Genomic DNA, 19,916 nt, shown 5'->3' on the forward strand with positions numbered 1-19,916 from the left:
GTTGATACGCTGTGTAGGGAAGGTGGAAGGGGTAACAAGGAGTTCCACCCCTTTGCTGTTTTAATAAGGAACGACGAACCAAATCGTGCAGTGCGGCACCCGGAAACGGGATGAAACTCCAGCGTGCTTGTAGATAAGCGTTGTTTGAAAAGCGATGAAGGAATCAGATTGTGTAATTTCACGAAGCGTTATTTTAATCTTTCTACGGAGCTTTCAAATTAATAATAATAATAATATTGTGTTATAAATATCCCCAGTCAGTATTTTTATAAATAGCCTATAGCAATATTTTAAAATACATCTGTTGTTGTCGCCATCAATCGGAAACTAAACATTCTGGTAGTCACAGAACTCATTTACGCCTTTATTGAGACTGGCCATTTAGATATTACTTATTTTATTTTATGGATAATAACTTGCCAACGCTCGGCACATTGATACATTGGTAAAATAACAAATATTAAACAAAATAATTACCTAACCTAAAAACCTAACAATCATCGATTTTAAAGCGCGACAGGAGCGACTATGGATATCTTGACCTAGCTCGTTTATCTCCTAGCTAGTTAGACGGTTCGGGCAATCAATCTGATTATTAAATATCTCAAATGCAAACGATATATAAATAATATTAATTATTTATAATGCATCATATATAGCTCTTAGCTCGACGTCTAGTATGCCCAGCACAAACGAAGTATCTCGAGATGCGTCAGCTTTACGTGCTCACGCAAGGCACTACCTCGCGCACCACCAAATTCCTAAGAGTTGTCTGGCAAACTGCCTCAATACTAACTTTATTTTTCAAAACCAAAGGCTCAGGCTTACGGGTCAGGCGGAAGTTTTAAACCTTTTCATAGTAAGGCATTACATGGTGTATAATAACAGATATTACAATGTCAGGTGCAGCGATAACGATTTAACGATCCCGTCTTATTTTAAAGTTAGTTACTATTGTATTGGCATTTCATTCATTTGATACAGGGACGGATTATTTTATAAAATGTTATTATAGGAATTTGTGAGGGCCAGACGTAAATTAGAAAACAAATTTAGTTCAATTAATAAAATGGATTTTTGTATTGAAACTTCTTTATTGAAAAAAAAAACCGTTACATTATTAGGTTACGCGCTATCTTTTTCTTGTCCCTACCACGGTTGATTCGAAGACATTCGAAGCTATTAATAACAAAAATATATAATAATGATAACAATGATAGTAATAATTATATTAAAATTAATGAAATTCTGTAATAATCTTAGTAGTAATAAGGTAAAATGAAATAATTGTATTATTTGTATTCAGGTCTATGATATTAAAAGCCTTTTGTTAAACTTTATCTAATTTAACTTTAACCAATTTATTATTAATTATTTGCATATAGTAGATCATTTTTCGAAATAAGGTCATAAAGAAGTTTCACTTCTTACGTGTGTAGTACACGCACACATTTTTATAGACTGTGACAGTTTTAGATTTTCTGTAATCATAAATGTTTTAGGTGTAATGAAGGGGACAGGTTCATGAAACTTCCGTATTATGACATTGCTACAGATACATCCACTTACGTCAAATGGCATTTAGGCTTAACAAAAATGTTAGACACACATACTAGTACATAGTTTATAAGGGCAATCAAACAAATAATTTTAATTCATCTGCAAAACTCGGAACTAAGAAAATAATTGGTTCTTTGAGTAAGAAAAGCGAACCAAAATGGGGTGAGAAAGAGAGAGGTCTAATGTGATGACTCAATAATATGCTTTTTTAGTGTATCTTGCATGAGACAGTTAATTACGAACCTTTACGACTTGGGGGCCTTTAAGAGAAGGGCAACTTTAAAGGCCAGAAATAAGCGACTTGTTGCAGGTGATTAAGGGCGGCGGTTAGTTAATTCTATGTGACCCGCCTGCTTGTTTGCCTCTTGTTTCATGACAACAAAATTCAGGAGTTTCTTAAGTTCGTCCCTGTCCAAAAAATAAAAATTCATCAAATCAATACATGCGAGTCATATAAAGTGAACAATTCTTAACTTAAAATAGTGTTTAACCATGGACAAGAGAGTGCTATTGATCTTTGCTTTTCTAGCTTTGCTTGGATTGGCACAATGCGGTAAGTTTATCCTATAATATATACTTACGTATATTTTTCAAAGTTAGTCTCATTTAGCGTTTATTGTTAAAGTTTTATTTTAGTTATCGTAGTGGAGACAAATCCGAAAACAATGATTTAATCGTAATATACGTAGGTATATAAATGTTTATAATAAAGACATGATTAGAAAATCGTATAATATAAATTTATTTTTAATTATGACAAGAAAAAAGGACACACTATGAAGTTCCTACTCGGAATAACAAGTTTGCTATTAAACTACGTCAGGCTGTAACTTTGTAGATTATTTAGTAGTAAACAGTCTAGAATTTTAGGAGGTTGCATAATGTTTTATGAATACGCTGTAGAAATTTGCGATTTTGTGACTGTTTCACAGATAATGAATTAGAAGACAACAGTTTGCGCCTTTAAAATAAAATTATTAGCTTAAGATATTCTGTAACGGCTTTATAGATGATACTTACAAACAACAAGCTTCGGAGATAGACGAATTCAAACATCGGGATCTAAAATGCATGCCCGGTAGAACAGTAATTAAAATAGAGCAACCCTCAAACAAAACCTATTATTCTGAAGAAGAATATGAAGAAATGAGACGCTCACACATGAGTACAGGCGTAAAAGATGAGACCTGCCAGATTTGTGTGTGTTCCGTTGAAGGGAAAGACGAGTACTGCTCTCAAAGACCGGCTAAAAATATAAATGAATGCCTCCGACTAGCTCTGATAAGAGAAGATATGGCTAAAGGGCTGCCGTATGCTCATGACAGAACTTTGGCTTATCGGATTAGGCGAGGTTTGTGGTCATGGACAGTGCAGTTGAAATGTTCCTCGGATTACTGTAAAAAATCAGAGAGGCATATGTTAGAAATTTAGCTTAGGTATCTATAATAATGATTTCAACGTTTCTAAATAAGGTTATTTTCTGTGTATTATATTAGATTACATCTGGCATAGAGATGAGATTCCCTACGAGGCGAAGTCCAAATGTTTGCGAGCCACATCATACTACAGTAACAGTTTGACCGCCAACGACACGGACATAGATGTCCCAAGTGAAATCGATTCACTTTTGGACTACGATAATATCGATATATGTTTCTACTGCGTGTGTTCCGTTGATGCTAAAGCCGCGAGCTGTATAAATAGAGACCCTTGGTTCTGTGAATATTATAGGGTCATCAAGGAACCAAACGCAATGAGGCACAGATATGCGACGTTGTTTAAACAAGATAGACCTGGCTACTTTCAGCAACTCACCTATAGACTACGCAGGACGATGGATGATTCAATGTTTTCTTTGCTAGAAAAGGGTAGGATTTGCTTGGGCTAGTTCTTCCATAAACACTTACGAATATCTCCAATTGACTTAAGTTTTTTCGTGTTCGGTTTTGCTTTTTTTATCACTGATTTTAAACTTTTGTAATAAGTCGACGTCAGGCGTATAACATTTTACTGAATTAACACATATTGCGTTATATGAAGTATAATATAAAAGATACCTTACTTCACACGCGTGATTACCGAAAACGTTTCGGAAGAGTTTTCAACAGTTATGATGTGAATTAGTAATTATTTTTTTTGTGTTATTAACTCCTGTTTCCAATCTTGCAAAACGGTTTCCATTTTTAGAATGTGTTTTTTTGGTTTCTAAACGTAAGATTGGTTGCAGGAGGAGATACTTTGTGCTGCAATCATCCGGATGGCCATCGAAGGAGTATGCATGCCCAAGTAAGAAGCAAAATACGTCAGATGCGAAGAAGGATCCCAAAGGAGAACATTCTTGGAGGCAGGCCGCTTGGGGACTATGTGGACTTTATTGTCAATAATGATTGAATTTGTCGCATTCTGTATACTTTATGATTTTGAATAAGAAAAATAACTGTGCCTCTGAGATGTATAGTGTCCTTTTTTATTTTTTTTATTGAATAAAGTTTTGTAATGATACAGAATAGGTTTTATTCCCACTTTCGTCGATTGGAGATGTTTTGTCACAGATAGCACTTGATTTATGAGCACGTTTTCATCACACCGTTTTTGTATATTTTCAACTGCACTGGCACCATCACGATATTTTAAGAGCTTTTTTGAATAATATTTTTTTTTTCGATATATGTAGTTTATAGCTGTAAGTTAATCCTGATTAATTTTGTAACTGAGAGCATTGACATAGTGTCAATGCTAGTTTAATCGTTTTAAAGAAGTGTAATATTTCTTATAATCAAGAGAAACAAGCAGAAATATATCTGTTTCACTTTAAGATCAATGTCATAAAGGACTTAAAATAAGAGCGCAGTATTTCTTAAAAAGCTGATTATAACCCCACTGCCCGATTGCATAAGTTTCATTTTAAAAGACTGATAGCATTCCCGAAGAGGACGAGCACTAAATCTTCTGAAACTTACCATGTTTTGTAACCTACGCTGAAGGTGAAAGGTACAGGCTATATATATTGTAAAAGTCTTTTGGTTTTCTTATAACACATGATAATTTTAGTTGGAGACAAAGCAGATGAGGAAAAGTGTGTACCGTTTGTGTCACAATACTCGGACTGTTCAGATGGTAAGCTTTTTTGTTTGTGTAGTTATTAATTTTATTTAAAATGCATGCACAAATGACGTATACTTTTATTGCATACATATGTTAGTAGCAGAATTATACTCCTATTTCAAAGTATAATTGAATCGTTGATCCCTTGGAGGATGGGACGGGACGGTATGGGATGCTACTAATGTGGACACGTTAGCCCCGTCTCACCTCCGTCGGACAAAAGCTGGTACGGCTGCAGAGCAGGCTGAAAATAATAAACGGCTCAATATAAGAGGCTTTTCTCCGACTTCGATTTTGTTCCCTTTGGAGTTCCCTTATTCTTGGGCCGTGAATATCAAGTGAAAGGGCGCTAATTAAAGATTTAAGTTGGCGCCTGGTAGATATATCGCAAGATTGCCCGAATCTTTTATCAAAATTTAAATTTCATTTACCCATTCGATACCCCAGGCATCCTATCATTTCATTTGTCCCTCCTTTCCGATGAACGCGTTTTGGTCAAAGCTCACGATATCCAGATTGAGCATTCTGATAAACGAGCTAGGTCTGGAGATATCCATATGATATAATTGCTATCCTAGTTTATCAACTAGGATAGCAATTATGGATCCCCTCACACATTAAAATCGATTGTTCTTTAGTTTTTGTAATTTTAATATGCTTTATTACTAATTGTTTTGTTTAATATATGTATGATCTCTTCGTATATGTCATATTTGGCTTTAAGTGCTTGTCACATTAAATACATCAATCAAAAAAATACGGCGAGGAAATGCTGCCAGCGTTAAAGATACACTGCCGCAGGGATGTTTTAGGGATTTTTAATATTTATACTGTTGTTGTACTTATAAAATTGTAAATACTGTATTGTTGTTTAATAAATATAAAAATATTTCTTTCAAAGTAATATTTTGTATATTTCAATTAGAAAACATGTGTGGTGGTTGCACAAGATGCAGCTGTACTGCTGAAGGAAAATGGTCCTGTGAGGAGGTCTTTGATTGCAATGATCTAGATGACAATGATGATAAAACCAATACCATCACTGACACGATTAACGTATTGTTTTCAGGTAAGATACAAATAAATCTTTTAATGTATGTTTACGGTTCCTGGGTGATCGGGGTGCTTTAAATGAAAGCAGATTTTATTTTAACTCCCATATTAACCAATGCAAGTGCATACAACAATATAATAAATGCGAAATAATAACATATTAATAGCTATGAAACGAATACTTAATTAATGTGATGTTAAAGAGATTCCTTGCCTCAGGGCATACTCTCGAAGCGTGACTCCGACTATTTATGAAATCGCTGCGCTAATCTAACTTCTGAAACTTAAGTGAACAAAATGTACAGCCTTGGCTCGTACAGTATAGCTATAGCTAAAAGAAACGTTTTTGATATTAGAAATACATTTGATCAAAACATTTAAGATTATACGGAACTTAATATTACCCATGTTTAATTTATAGAAGTAAAAGAAAGACAGAGAAAGATGAAGGAAAAACGAAAATTACACCAATTTGCTCCTCCGCCGCCGAAATCTGAATTTGATTCTCTGATAGGTAATTATTTGAAGAAGGGTTTTCCTTTCAAATTCATTACTACTAAAATTCTGATAACATTGACCTAATTTTGAAAACGACAAATTTAAATATGTTTTTGTTACTATTGTTATTATTATTTCAGGGTATTTAATTGCCGTAAAAGATTAGCACCGATGCACTTCTTTAAATAAATATTGCACTTACGCACTTACGCACTTGTGTATTCATTTCAATAATTTTCAATCACCAGGTGAGCTACGTTAAATTGAATTTACGCGGAGATCAATTTTTAATGTTTCCTGATAGTTCCAGATGAGTTTCCTTACGAAGAAACTTTTGAAAAATTCATGGATAGAAACGAGCGATATAAAAGATCCATAGATACAGTTTCTGTGAAAAGTCTAGAAAATGAGACAGTAAAATTTCATAACACAGTGGATGAAATAAACGAAGGTATTTTTAAACCCCAAATTTAAGCAATATTTTAGGTTTTCTTAAAGTTTGTAAAACACTTATGTTATTTTTCAGATACATTAAAGAACTCAAATAAAACTGGGACAATTGAGGCAAGGAAAGTAAATGGGAAAGCATTATCGACAAGGAGGAAAAATGTCGGTTATGACAAAACTGAATTAAGCTCATTGCATATTGAATATAATCAACCCCAAGACTATGAACATCACATCGCTGAAAATAAAATTGATTCACCTCCTCATAGTAATGATAAATCAAATTTAAGTAACAAAGAGCAGATACTTAAAATAATGGGAAATTATTCACAAGCTACAAAAGATCAAAATTTGTCAAAGATAGTAGTAAACGAATTAAAGAAAGGCAAAGAAATAATTGGTGATAAAAATGCTATTCCAATGTCCAATATAACATTTACTCCAGAAAACGATACTCTGACAGCGATGGCGTTCATAGCTGGAAATTTACTAAATAAACTTTGGAATATGGATAAAGATTCAAGCGAGTCCTTTGAATCTGATTCATTGAAACACCAAAAAATAAATGATCTCCTTGAATTGTTTAAAGAACCGCTTAATGCGAGACAAGAATTGTTTCTGAAAAATGCACTAGAAAAGCTGTCTCATTCTCTTAATAAAAATAAAAATGTGCGTAATATTACTATATGTGAAACTCTGGAGACTGATGATTTAGAAAATAATTCAAGTAACAATATTTTTGATGTCTACAAAAAGTGCAACAAAAGCACAACAAGCAAGTCTACAGAAAATAATTTCAATAAACCTAAAAAAACTGATTTAAAAACTACAGATCATTCCGATGTAGCAGAAAAGTTGACAGATGTTTTAAATTTAATAAAAAAGTTCGAAAACACACAGAGAAAACTGAACAGTTTGAGAGAAAAGGTAGATTCAGCCTCGAAGCAATCTTCAGATGAGAATTTATCAGATAACAATAATAATAAGTTTAATTTATTCGGAAAAGTTTTAGAAAAGGTAACGAAACTATTGTTGCCTTACAGGCACTCTAAAAGAATGATTAACAAAATAAATAAACTTAATCAACTGAAAGATCAACAACAGTTAAAGGGCCAACTATTCAGAAGCTTATCAATCTCTGCTAAAGATAAAATTATTTTAGACTTTTTAAATCATATAAAAAATAATCCAAACTGTTTACTTAGTAAATTAGCTGCTAATCCAGAAGTTTTCGAAGAAAATCTAGTAGGCATAAAAGGAAACGTAATCGAAAGTATTACGAAGTTACTTAGTGGTAAATCTTTAGTTGATATAGAAAAACTAATTATACCTCAAAAGACTATAAGTACATCAACTACCATACAGCCTACATCTACTAAAAGTCTTCAGCAACTAAGAAAATCAAAAGAACTAGAACCCGTAAAACTTGCTTCGGCTAAAGAGAGGCTTAAAACCCATCTACAATCCATTATTTATGATTTAGCTGAACTACAGAATGAACGTGGAAATCATGGAACGGAAATAAATATTACAGACATCTTACCATGCATAAGTCATTTAATTGGTGACAATAATAAAAATAAAGAATCTTTAGAGATGTCTCCAAACAAGAAGGACGATGGTTTGCCCATAGATAATATTGAAAAGTTAATAGATGCATTACAAATAGAGTTAAGATCTAACTCCTTCACTAGAAGAAGTGACCTGGGAGAGCGACCAACATCAGCTAGAGTTTGGGAGCGTATATTAAAAAACATGGATTTTAAAAGAAATAAAACACGTAGATTTCAGATCGACAAATTCAAATCTTACAGTGATTTAAAGAGGACGATAGAAAACATCGAAAAACGAAGTGGTACATATAAAAATTATGCGTTGCTATCTGTTATACCCGCTTATAAAAAAAGAATGTTATTAAAAACCTTACAAGCAGATGTAACACGGCATAGTAATGTGTTAACTGAAATACAAAGTTCATTTAGTAGTTTGGAACAAATATCTTCTGAAAATTTAAAAGATATTGTAGAATTTATAGATAATACAGCAACGAATATAAACTTAAGCAACAACGTACTTATAAATTTAAATAAAACAAACAATAAGATGGCAAAGCCACTTCCACAATTGTTAGAATTGAAATCAGAAAGAACACCTCATATCCAAAATAATTACATTAAACAACAAACGAATAGAAATTTAAAGTTAACTAGAGAACAGATAATGAATCAACTTATGCTTAACCGTATTCAGCTATACCTAAAAATGAAAGAAGAAGACGGGCTCAACGAGAATGATATCAATTATAACATTGGAAAACGTGCTTTGGTAGCATTACGTAACGGTAATAGTAGACTTGCGAAGGAGCTGTATCAAATCTTAGTAGAAAGTAAATTGGTCAGAAATGTACCACAGACAAGACGAATGGGTAAGTAATACAATGCTTTACCAACAACAGTAACAATAATTAAGCCTCATTTATTTCTTGAAACATTTATAGTTACACACTTATAATATAATTCAAGGACCTCTTATAAAGGCCTCCTCAAAATAGCTCTATCTCTCACTTGAGCATTTTTCTCCCAATCTTACCCACCAGTTTTTGAACCTTTAATTTCCCTGATGACCTTTTCCACTTTGTTACGACATAAGATTCTTGCAATCAATAATATTTATTTTCTTTCTTATTTCTGTACTTATCTTTGAACTTACGCCGACGATGGTTTTTCCTGCTGCTCAGCATGAACTTCGAGTTTCTTATGGTTGACTATTACACTAACACTTCTGCTATATTCAATGCTTCACAGAAAATATAGATTGTTTATTAAATTACGAAAGTAATCGAAAGGGACTTTTTTTAGGGAGACGAAAATTAAAGAACGAAAATACAAAGGGTGCTATTCTTAATGCATTGAAGGAACCCTTACTTAAAATTGGAGGCAAAGGCTTTCAGGTTGACTCTGAAGACATTATATTTACAAAATAAGAAGAAAGTGATACTAATTTATTGTTTTGTACTTTTTATTACTAAATAAATTTTATAATGAATATATTTTTATTAAAAGTTCCTCAACTATTTAACGTTGTAGCGTACTGTTGTCGGCTTGAGGGTTGTATGGTGTTGTTTTGGACGGGGTTTTCGTGTCCTGCGCCCTGCAATGTTAATAATTTATAAAATAAAATGTATTATTTTTAATTAATAAGCTTCAGAAAAATAAGAATCAGAAAACACACACCATGGTGCCTTTTAGTGCTTCTAGACACATTTCCTTTCTTTTTATCCACAACAGGTTTTACTTTTCCGCGCAAATAACCTGGTATTATATTTTTAATACGATTAAAGAAATTTTGCAATTCATTTGCTGACCTCTTCTTACGGGGCAAAACATTCAACTTCATTTGCCATTTTTGCATAATTTGTTCATATTTCAAAGAATTTATCCTTGATATTTCATCTAATTGTTGTTTCTTTAAAATTTTCTTCTCTTCTCTCTTTCTCAATAGTTCTTTAATGTCTTGTTTAGATTTCTTTATTATTATTTTTAATTTATGAAAAAAATTGTTATTAATCGCTTCGTCATTGCCATGTACTAATAACGGTTCTGGTGTGTAATTTTGTAAATATCGGCAACTCCATATTCCTTCCTGATCGGGAATCACATTTTGCAAGCTTTCGTGATACAACACGGCAAGTAGAGCTATAACAATAAACAAGGGTAAAATACCAACGTATAATACCTACTATTACTCAGACAGGTTGAAGTTTAATTTGAGTTTCATTAATTTACTCGATTTTATAGGTAAAAGTTGAGGGCGGGCGCAAACCGTGACTCCCGTAGGTCAAAATCGTATACGTTTTGGATACTTAGCGCATACAGATTTCGTATTGTACAATTTGATAGTGTCAACATACATATTTATAAAACACATAACTGCGCCGTTTTTGATACATTATATATAGGTAACTGGGTTAGGCATTGTTTGTGACTTTGTACTCAAAACTTTAGCTTCAAATCGTTTAGCTTTGAAATAGCGACAACTGATAATTTAAATAAATTTGTATAAATAAATAAAAAATCATATGTTACTCAATATACGGTTGAAAAGATGTAGAGTTTAGGCATAGGGTTTTACGAGAAAAATCGGGTGAATATTCTAGTTCCTCACCAGAGATCGCAAGCAGCACTCGAGCGGACGTGGCCATCGGAACAATAGGCATAACGTAATTCGAACGTGTTTACACTCGTTTAAAGGGTTGGTACATTGTATAGACTTTAATATTAGTAAATGAAGCGGCTTTATGGTCCATATATAAATATGTGGGTACAATGTTGCGGTAGCTTACATCGCGTAAGTTAAAAAGTCTGGATAAAGTGTAAGTGATAACAGAAGTAACCGGTTATAATAATCTTAAATAGTGATTAAGTAAGTCTTTTTTAACGCAATATATTAAAATATTATATTATACTGTATTGATGAAATACTGTACTGTGTTTAATTACCACGGGTTAAACGTGAATCTAGGTTGCTCAACAGCATTTTTATTTAAAATTAAATTATGGTATAACGTTATTGCTAAAGTATTTTAATTGTTAAAAAAGATTTAATTTATTTTACGTGAATTTAATTTACTTACTTAGTTTAACGGATATAAACGAAAATTTCTTACATAATCTATGGGAAGTTTAATGCGTTATAATTATAATCTCTTATTTCGGAGAAAGTTCACCCCTGAAGGAACATTAAAATGCGGTGTTTACAAACACAAATTGAGCTACCGATTGGCGTGATTTCAGTTGGTTACAAGTATGTTGCTATTACTGTTCTTGTTCCAGCAATCCACTGCTACTGGTAAGCATATAAAATTGTATTCAGATATTAACAAAGCAACTAGAAAGAAATAAAATTATGGTCTCGATTCAATACTCTCAGCATTGTTAGCCCTGCTTAAAATAGAAGTGCGAACTTTAAGCAGTCAACGTAATCGAGTGTCCGTGGTATCACTCAACATGAGGTGAGCCTCCTGCCCGTTTGCCCCCTGTTCTATAAAAAAAAAGACTTCAGTTCTTTTGTGCCGTAACGAAAATTACGCATCGAAAACTAGGTATTCATCAACTTGGCATGATAGATATATAAAAAGAAAGTATGCAAAATATTCAGCCAACTAAAAGAGAGGATATTCAATCAGCCTAACCGGTGGGCCCGAAGGTCTTAATAGCTACGATCAAGAAGTTGTATAGACCCTTAAATCGCAGCGATTAGCGAGTACGTGTTAAACGTATGATGTTTTGCCTGATACAAACATAAACACGCGATTTTATTCAGTATTTTTTTATTTGTTCTAAGAAGTACCACATCAGGAAAAACATATAATCAAGACTATCGACTCCTGCCCCGATGTTGGCTACTTTTTCCAACGTGACTCGGTGCCAAATGCGCTAGTCCCTGGGCCCTGTCTGCTCTGCTTCTGCAAGGAGAACACCTCAGCTGTCTGCTGGAGACGAGACAACAGTAGATGTGATCACAAAAGCTATCGACATTACGGGAAAAGGTTGACAATAATTAATTATTTTTTAGTTATAAAATTACATAATCGTAAATAATTGACTTATTAAAATTAAAATTTTTCGAACATTATCTAACTTGTACATTTTTTTAAAATTATTGAGAAATATTTACAGCTTATAACTATACTTCTTTTTACACCTATAAACATATCTTTTTGATAATATGGATTGGTAAAAATAAAATCATTTTAATCCATTAGTAAATTTGTTGAAAGACTCTTAGGTTGGTAAACTTATAATACACTATTTATAAAATTAAAAATAAATCAATGGCGTTACAACCTTTTTAGGTCTGGGCCTCAGATTTCTGTATCTGTTTCATGATCATTTGTTAATCTAATAGGCAAGTAGGTGATCAGCCTTCTGTGCCTGACGCACGCCATCGACTTTTTGGATCTAAGACAAGCGCTTTCCTCACGATGTTTTTCTTCACCGTTCGAGCGACTGTTAAATGCGTACGTGGAAAGGAAGTCCATTGGTGCACAGCTCGGGATTGAACGCACAACCTCAGAGATGAGAATCGCACGCTGAAGCAACTCGGCCAACTCTGATCAATATATATTCCACTATTTATTTCACTAAAGAACTGATTGAACTTTCGGATGTCAGAGCTCTCCTTGCGGATACCACTTGTGACGAACAGCTCGATATCAACAGTTAAATTGTTAAGCTTTCCCGCCGCCCTAACCATAATGCTGTACGTGCCTCCCCCCACTCTATACTCTATCCAAAGGTAGATGCTCGGCTAAAGATGGTTACGGTTATGCCTGCCTAAATGCTTTTTTAAGCAATTGTTAGCTTCTGTGTAAAAAAACTTGTAAAAAATTTCATTTTAAATTTGTCATTATATAATTTGCCTTAATAAATACAAGTCCACTGATAAATTTTTAGATTGAAGGCTGATCAATAACTCGTCTAAATGTCTGTAAAGAGATGAAAAACGTTCCTCCGTTGTTCAGTTGGTGATGCCATTAATTGAGTGACTGATACATACATGATACTAAACATTTTGTTATTTCAATTCATTTAGAGAGAAAAGACAACGACGGAGTCCGGGTTTTAGCGACATTTTCTTTCGAGATGCGACCAGAGATGGTATGTTACTTTGATCACACATTAGCCACAAACAACCTTCTAGATATAGAGTTTTAAAGAAGAAAAAACCTACCTTGACTTTCTATCTTTTAAATACCGCTTATACATTGCAATGTACGTCCTCTCGTTATTTTTGCGCAAGATCCTTGTAAATTAACAATAATTATAAGTTAATTAGCGACCTAACTTCACACCCGCTCTCCAATCGTAAAAAGGATTTGTTACCGTTTTATTATATAATAAATATCGGGAAAATACGGTATATCTTTTTAAACCTAAATTTTTGTATAAATTGTGTTAGAATTGGCATTAATATCTATGGTAACGATAAATACCTAGTATTTATTATATATTTGTATGAAACACCGCTGCCGACTTTAAGTATTTGTTAATCCACCCGGAGCTTGAATTAAAAAAAAATACATGTTGCTTGTTGTTGTTGCATAAACTACGATTTTACTTTTTGGCCTTGAAACTCCAACTTTCACCTCCTACGCAAAGTCTGGATGAATTTTGTACTGAGCCTAATATGTTTTATTAAAAATTTCAGTATTTGACAGACGAACGCCGGAACAGTGCAAGCCTTACGAGTCGAGTTTCAGTGAAGGATGCCCACCAGGTCCGTCTTTGTACTGTTTACTTACTTACACATAACGTATTATGTGTCTAAAGCACTTGCAGTATACATTTCTCATATTTCTAGCGGACTGGTGCATTGGTTGCACAGTATGTGATTGTGATGCTAATGGGAGGTGGGACTGTCATATTTTAAGCTTCTGCCCTGACAGTAAGTATTATATAGAGTATAAAAGTAATATTATTAAACTCACAAAGTGAAGTAAATGTTATTTATTTACAGAAAAAGGCAAAAAGCAAGTACAAAAAAGGAAGAGACCGTATAGAAGTAAAAGTATTAAAAGAAGTAATATAAAGGAAGAGAAATCAAAGAAGAAAGATATTTTCAAGAAAATACCACCTGAAAAAATCACACAAAGGGGAAACACAACAAAAAAGTTTATTAATAAAACGCATACAAAGAAATCTTCTAAAAGGTCACCTAATCTAAATGGAAAGTCTATACAAGGAAAAAAGGTGAATCAAGTTAAGAAAACTACTAAGAAAATCCAGAAAACAACTACTAAAAAGGCAATTGACTCAAAAACTATTAAAAAGAAATCAATAACAAATCAACAAATTAAAAGGAATGCATATAAAGAGGTTCTTCAGAATGTAAAAGAGAAAAATGATACCTACAAGTTAGCCGAAGCAATTGTCAAAAAAGTTATGTCTAGTGTAGAAAAGCTTATGAATGAAAATCAGAAAATATTGAATACTATCAAACCAAAGATATTACAAAAACGACAAATGCCTAAACAAAATGAGACAAAAATGAAAAAAAGCTTAAATAAAACAGACAACAACTTTCCAAAGAAACATTGGATAAAAAAAATTAAAGTAAATAAGTTGAAAGATCACCCGAAATACAATACAAGGGATAAAAGAAGCATTAGCACATCAGATTCAAATACAATAGTAACTACCGTTGGTAAGTTTAAGTCATTCTCACATATCTATATATCCGTAACTGCGAGAAGAAAATGAGAACGAGAACGTAAAGTGTCAATATTTTTTATGCAGAAAGATGTATTCAATGATTTCTACTCAATTAAATTTAATATATTTAGTCTTTACTTCTACAACATACTTACATTTAACTCTAACTATACAAAATATTTTATCTCTTTTTACAGACACGACAACTATAACACTTCAACTTAGAAATGAAACAAAAGTTAACTTGTTGGACACATCAAATATTAGCGCTGCTTCAACGAAAATATTTTATTACAAATATGACCTTAACAATAGTACAATGGCCCCAAAATATCAAACTAAAATTGAAACTTTAACCAGTAAAATAGATAGTAATCATTCAATGAGTAAGGCCAACGTAAGCTTAAATCACTCAATTTTTAATGACACTGATAATGATTTTATAAAACAGCTTCATGATTTAAAAATAAAGCACAACAATTTCATTGCTTCAAGAATTAAATTAAATGATAAGTGGAAAGACCTTCACTCGTTACTATCAAGAGAGTATAATAAACGTATGTATAAGAAATATAAAGAGAATGCAACCGAATCTAATATTATCAATGTCAAAAATCAAAATACTTCATGTGGTAAAGTATGTTCATTCAAAAAGGTATTTAATAAAATTATATATGGGACAGAGTTCAACAGTACAGATATAAACAAAGCTAAGATTAAAAAAATTAGTTTAGTAACAACATTAAAAAACTTTTTTAAACCTTTGTTAACCAAAATCAAACCTCGAACTAAAAAGTTTATTCATGCCAGAAATAATAAAAATGTTCTAAGTACTCTTTGCAGGAAATTTGAGTTATGTAAACCTGACTTAAGTGACAAACTGCTTCGATTTAAATTGACAGAACTGAATCGTGAGACACAAAACATTTTTAAAATTGTAGGTAGCATTAAAGGTTTACTATATTTATTAAATACAACTGGAAACTCATCGGAAACTGAAATACCTGAAGTTGAGAAATTAGATCAGATTTTGAGGGAATTGTACATGATTGATGAGGATAAAATTAATATAACACAAACTAAACGAATTCAAATTAAATATGTAAAAAGAAACACTCAAGAATTCGTTAAATCCTTAGAAAAGTTTGCATTCACTCTGAAAGATATAATTCATATTCTACAAAAACAAAATAAAACTTCACAATTACATAATACGAAATATCAAAGAAATATGAGATGTGCGAAGCACTCGATAAACCGTAAACAAAACATTGACGACAAATTAACGAAATTAAAAAAACTATTACTAAATTATAACTTACTTCAAAATAAGTTTATGTCAAAAATGTATGATGTTTTAACAAGTTCGGAAAGTCACGAAGATGGTGTAAAGTCAAAAGTAAGTGAAAAAAGGGTATTTAATAATTCTTCAGAAATAGAAACATATTCTAGAAATATCATTGAAAATCTTAGGAAACTTCAAATAATAGGACAAAAACTGAGTTCTAGATCGAGAGTTAAACGTAACTCTATGGGTGATGACGATGCCATTGACTATTTATTAGTACTTATGGAATATTTGTTAAAACAAAACAAACCTGTGGTAAACCCTCAAGGTAAGTATTTTTGCAATTCCGTCAAACTGTATGATTTTGAAGATAATATTAACTCAATATTTTTTCGCAGTTAGTGATGGCATCGACTTATTGATAGACGCAATAAAAAATGCACCTGATATAAAACCTATTACGTTGAATGCAGTGCGCTTTACAACATTTAAAACTCCAACAAGGACAACAGATTTTTCAGACAATTCATTTAGTAGTAGAGCACATAATAAGAATAACAAAGGTAAACACTACTTTCATACAAAAACAGAATCATTTGATGATACTTTTTACGACCCTGATGAGAAAAATAATTTAAAAGGAAATGTAATGGATATAAATATAATGGAGGGAGTAACCCCCTTTTATAATAACAAAATAAAAGAAAATAATATTGATAATACAGAAATTGTAGGCGAAGAAGTAATAAATTCAGCCCATGTTTATTTTAACAAAAACCCAGCCGATACGCCAATAGACACATTTTTAAAAGAAAATTCAGGCATAAAGTCCTCCAAAAATAAGTACGAAGTATATAATGCTGATGATGATGAAGAAGATGATGATTTGGATATAACACCTAAGAAATTACACAGAAATAAAGATGTTTACATGAAAGCAGAAATCGATATAGAAAAAGAACGTGAAAAAGTTCTTAATCACCTAACTGATGTAGTTGATGCAGTTAGCGATAGTAAAAACAAAAATGACACAATCTATAACCAAGATTGGGAAATCGATAACATTGATCTAAACTTAAAAGTTGAAACTACTACAAAAGTGACACTTAAACCAAAGCAAGTAACACGCACTGCTAGAAGGCATGTAGATAAATATACTAATCCAATAAGTGGGATGTCGAGTGAAGAGCTTGAAAATCATTCGAAGCCGATAATCCAGTCTACTAGCAAATTGAAGAAAATAGACATTTTCAGTTCGTTCGATTATAATACAGAGAGAACAGATGTTGACTCTGAATCAAAAGAAGATAAAAATGATGCGTTTTCAGACTTTGTTTAGAACAAGGACATCTTAAATCTAGCATTAGATTAAATTAAAATACGATTGAGATTAATTAGAATTTAATACTAGCGACTGAATTTCAGTCACGTAACATTATTTTACTGCATCCAATGTTATGTCATGTACGTTTAGATTGAAAACAGTTATTACGTTTTGCTCACACAATTGTATCAAATTATTATTATAAATGCTAGTTCACCTTGCTCCTATTTCGTGATCTGACAATCTCTTGGTCCCTTTAGGGTCGCATTCATGCGAATACATCGCGTGATTAGACTTTTCTAAATTTAATTGTAAATACAAAATATATGCAGTGTTTATTTTAATTTACATTTTAATATATCGTAATTTTAATCATAGTTGTATATCGACATTACCCAGTTAAGTCTCGTGATGTTATTTATTAAAGGTTGTAATAAAACACAAAAGTTATTTTTATAAATAATATAATATAAATGCGTCTCTCGTCGCAAAGTTGCTTTGAAAATAACCAAATTCCAACCCAACTCAAAGACACTTGCTTCGCTGGGAGGCTAATAATGACGTGAGGAAGAAACAAAAAAGCGGTACCTTAGTTTTATCCGTTGTGAGAAATTACTACTAAGAATGGAATTAAAACAGGAAATGTTTTATATAGTATAACCGTACTATGCGATTGGGTTTTATTTGATTTAAATTAGTATTTTAAATGTCAATGTCAATTGATAAGGACGTAATTACTTATTAGCACTTACTTAAGGTAAGTAAGCTGCACATCCGCTGTGAATGCAATTTCCGTTACATTACATAAGAATTTTATTGAAACCATATATGTCTCAGGCTTTGTTTGAGCCACTGCTTCTAAGTTTAATTATCACTCAAAATATCAGCAAAAAATATAATAATTAAAAACAAAATTAAATAAACTATCTTTCTGTGCCTAGATATCTATAATGCAGTTACTTGCATGGAAGGTCCATATATAATTATAGATTGTAACAAATTGTTGTCTTTTTTAACGTGTGCATCCTTTTTCAATTGCACCGATGCAGATATGTACGACCTAAGCCCTATACTCGACTTCACTTACAAGCCTCGGCTACGACATCTAAATCTGAACCAATCATACCATATTCTCTAAAGTATGTTGCTAACGTAATTTAACCCCAATAAAGTCGATTCTGTATAGAACGATCGCAGTTTCTAGATCGTAAGGCCTTCGATGTCGAATCACTGTTAACAAAATCAAACAACGCAACATTCGCTTGGCCCTTGTTAAACAACCGAGCGATACTCATTTTATTGAATATGATAATTATTTTTACACGTTTACATATCAAATATTTAAGCATATTCCTCATGAAACAATAGAATAAGCAAGATTTTTTAAATTATAGGTAATGTTTATAAACGCATAGAAAATGTTTATAGCGACAAATAATATAAGATTACAAATAGTTGTAAATGAAATATTAAATGGCTGCACTATAACATCAGATTCAATTTTATTTACTTTGTTATAAATGGATAAATTTTCATTTTCTCGCTTCATCTCATAAAATAGAAATCTTTGGTAAGTAGCTGCCGGCGTCGTTCCACCCCGCTGCCGCTGCCGCCTATGTTTCCGCTTATAATTACACCAAACGACGCAAGAACCGTAATACGTACAGTATTATTATTTAATTATTTCTTTTCATGTTTCTATTACATAGACAAACGATTCTATTCTGAAAACCTTAGCCATTGGTGCCGGTAGAAGATTTCGCAAAATGATTTATGGATAGAAGAAAAAATAATAACATTATCCCGATAGCTTACTCAGCGTTAGTTCAATATAGGCACTTGTTAAGTGTATTTTTATATATTTTTAATACTTATAACTATTTATATGATTATATATTTTCCATAGTTAAACGATATGAAGTTTATCTTTGATACGTTTGACAGATTCAATTAACAGGCTCACATACCCTAAAACTATTTTTTTGTTGTTATTAATTTCGTAAACGAAACGAAAACTAGACAAACGCTTGCGGTGATATTTATCCAATATTCGCTATTCGCTCCAGTTTTTTGTCCTTGTAAGTAATGTACAATACCCGATTAAAATTAACTATACAAGGGCTGTCAGATATCTATTTTTCGTCAATATTTTTGTTTATATGAAGTAGCATATTTGTGGTGCAAATTGATTGATTAGATTTAAAATCTAAACTGAAATGAGTGGAATTTAAACGTTATAAAAATAACATATACAAGGTAATCATAGTTACAGCCAAATAAAATGATTTTTATAGTCTAGCTTAGTAAAAATAAATTTAACATACATATATCATTAAAATAAAGTTATAAACGAAAAAAATCGTGATTGCCATATTTTGGCAACCCTGCTCCCCGCCAAAGTTCAGTCTCACCTGCAATCTCGTGTTTT

The 19,916-nt window shown here is 32.2% G+C and overlaps 2 protein-coding genes and 1 long non-coding RNA gene across 8 annotated transcripts; 2 read left to right on the top strand and 1 right to left on the bottom strand.

Moving 5' to 3' along the window:
• Positions 1-1,976: 1,976 nt before the first annotated feature.
• LOC123706799 (MATH and LRR domain-containing protein PFE0570w-like) lies at positions 1,977-9,710 on the top strand. Of its 4 annotated transcripts, none has more exons than XM_045656246.1 (8): positions 1,977-2,113; positions 2,570-2,911; positions 4,612-4,677; positions 5,591-5,734; positions 6,140-6,232; positions 6,521-6,667; positions 6,743-9,088; positions 9,522-9,710. In XM_045656246.1, exons 1-8 carry the CDS (start codon positions 2,053-2,055, stop codon positions 9,644-9,646), a joined length of 3,324 nt encoding a protein of 1,107 aa, XP_045512202.1. In that variant the 5' UTR covers positions 1,977-2,052; the 3' UTR covers positions 9,647-9,710. The 4 variants fall into 4 exon arrangements, with proteins under 4 accessions (XP_045512202.1, XP_045512203.1, XP_045512201.1 ...); XM_045656245.1 differs by lacking the exon at positions 2,570-2,911 and adding an exon at positions 3,057-3,428 and having other exon boundaries at positions 2,002-2,113; XM_045656247.1 differs by lacking the exon at positions 2,570-2,911.
• Positions 9,651-10,894, bottom strand: LOC123706800. Its single transcript, XR_006753430.1, has 3 exons — positions 10,828-10,894; positions 9,897-10,358; positions 9,651-9,813 (listed from the first exon to the last, which is right to left on the bottom strand). It is a non-coding gene; the product is annotated as an uncharacterized LOC123706800 (long non-coding RNA).
• A 171-nt stretch (positions 10,895-11,065) lies between these two features.
• LOC123706798 lies at positions 11,066-18,894 on the top strand. 3 transcript variants are annotated; one of them, XM_045656242.1, is made up of 8 exons: positions 11,071-11,511; positions 12,007-12,211; positions 13,258-13,322; positions 13,873-13,941; positions 14,026-14,109; positions 14,182-14,868; positions 15,074-16,492; positions 16,563-18,894. In XM_045656242.1, exons 1-8 carry the CDS (start codon positions 11,469-11,471, stop codon positions 17,501-17,503), a joined length of 3,513 nt encoding a protein of 1,170 aa, XP_045512198.1. In that variant the 5' UTR covers positions 11,071-11,468; the 3' UTR covers positions 17,504-18,894. The 3 variants fall into 3 exon arrangements, with proteins under 3 accessions (XP_045512200.1, XP_045512198.1, XP_045512199.1); XM_045656243.1 differs by having other exon boundaries at positions 12,010-12,211; XM_045656244.1 differs by having other exon boundaries at positions 11,066-11,511; positions 15,074-16,706.
• The last annotated feature ends 1,022 nt before the right edge of the window (positions 18,895-19,916 follow it).

Source organism: Pieris brassicae, chromosome 3, assembly GCF_905147105.1.
Source record: "Pieris brassicae chromosome 3, ilPieBrab1.1, whole genome shotgun sequence".
NCBI classification, from domain to species: Eukaryota; Metazoa; Arthropoda; class Insecta; order Lepidoptera; family Pieridae; genus Pieris; species Pieris brassicae.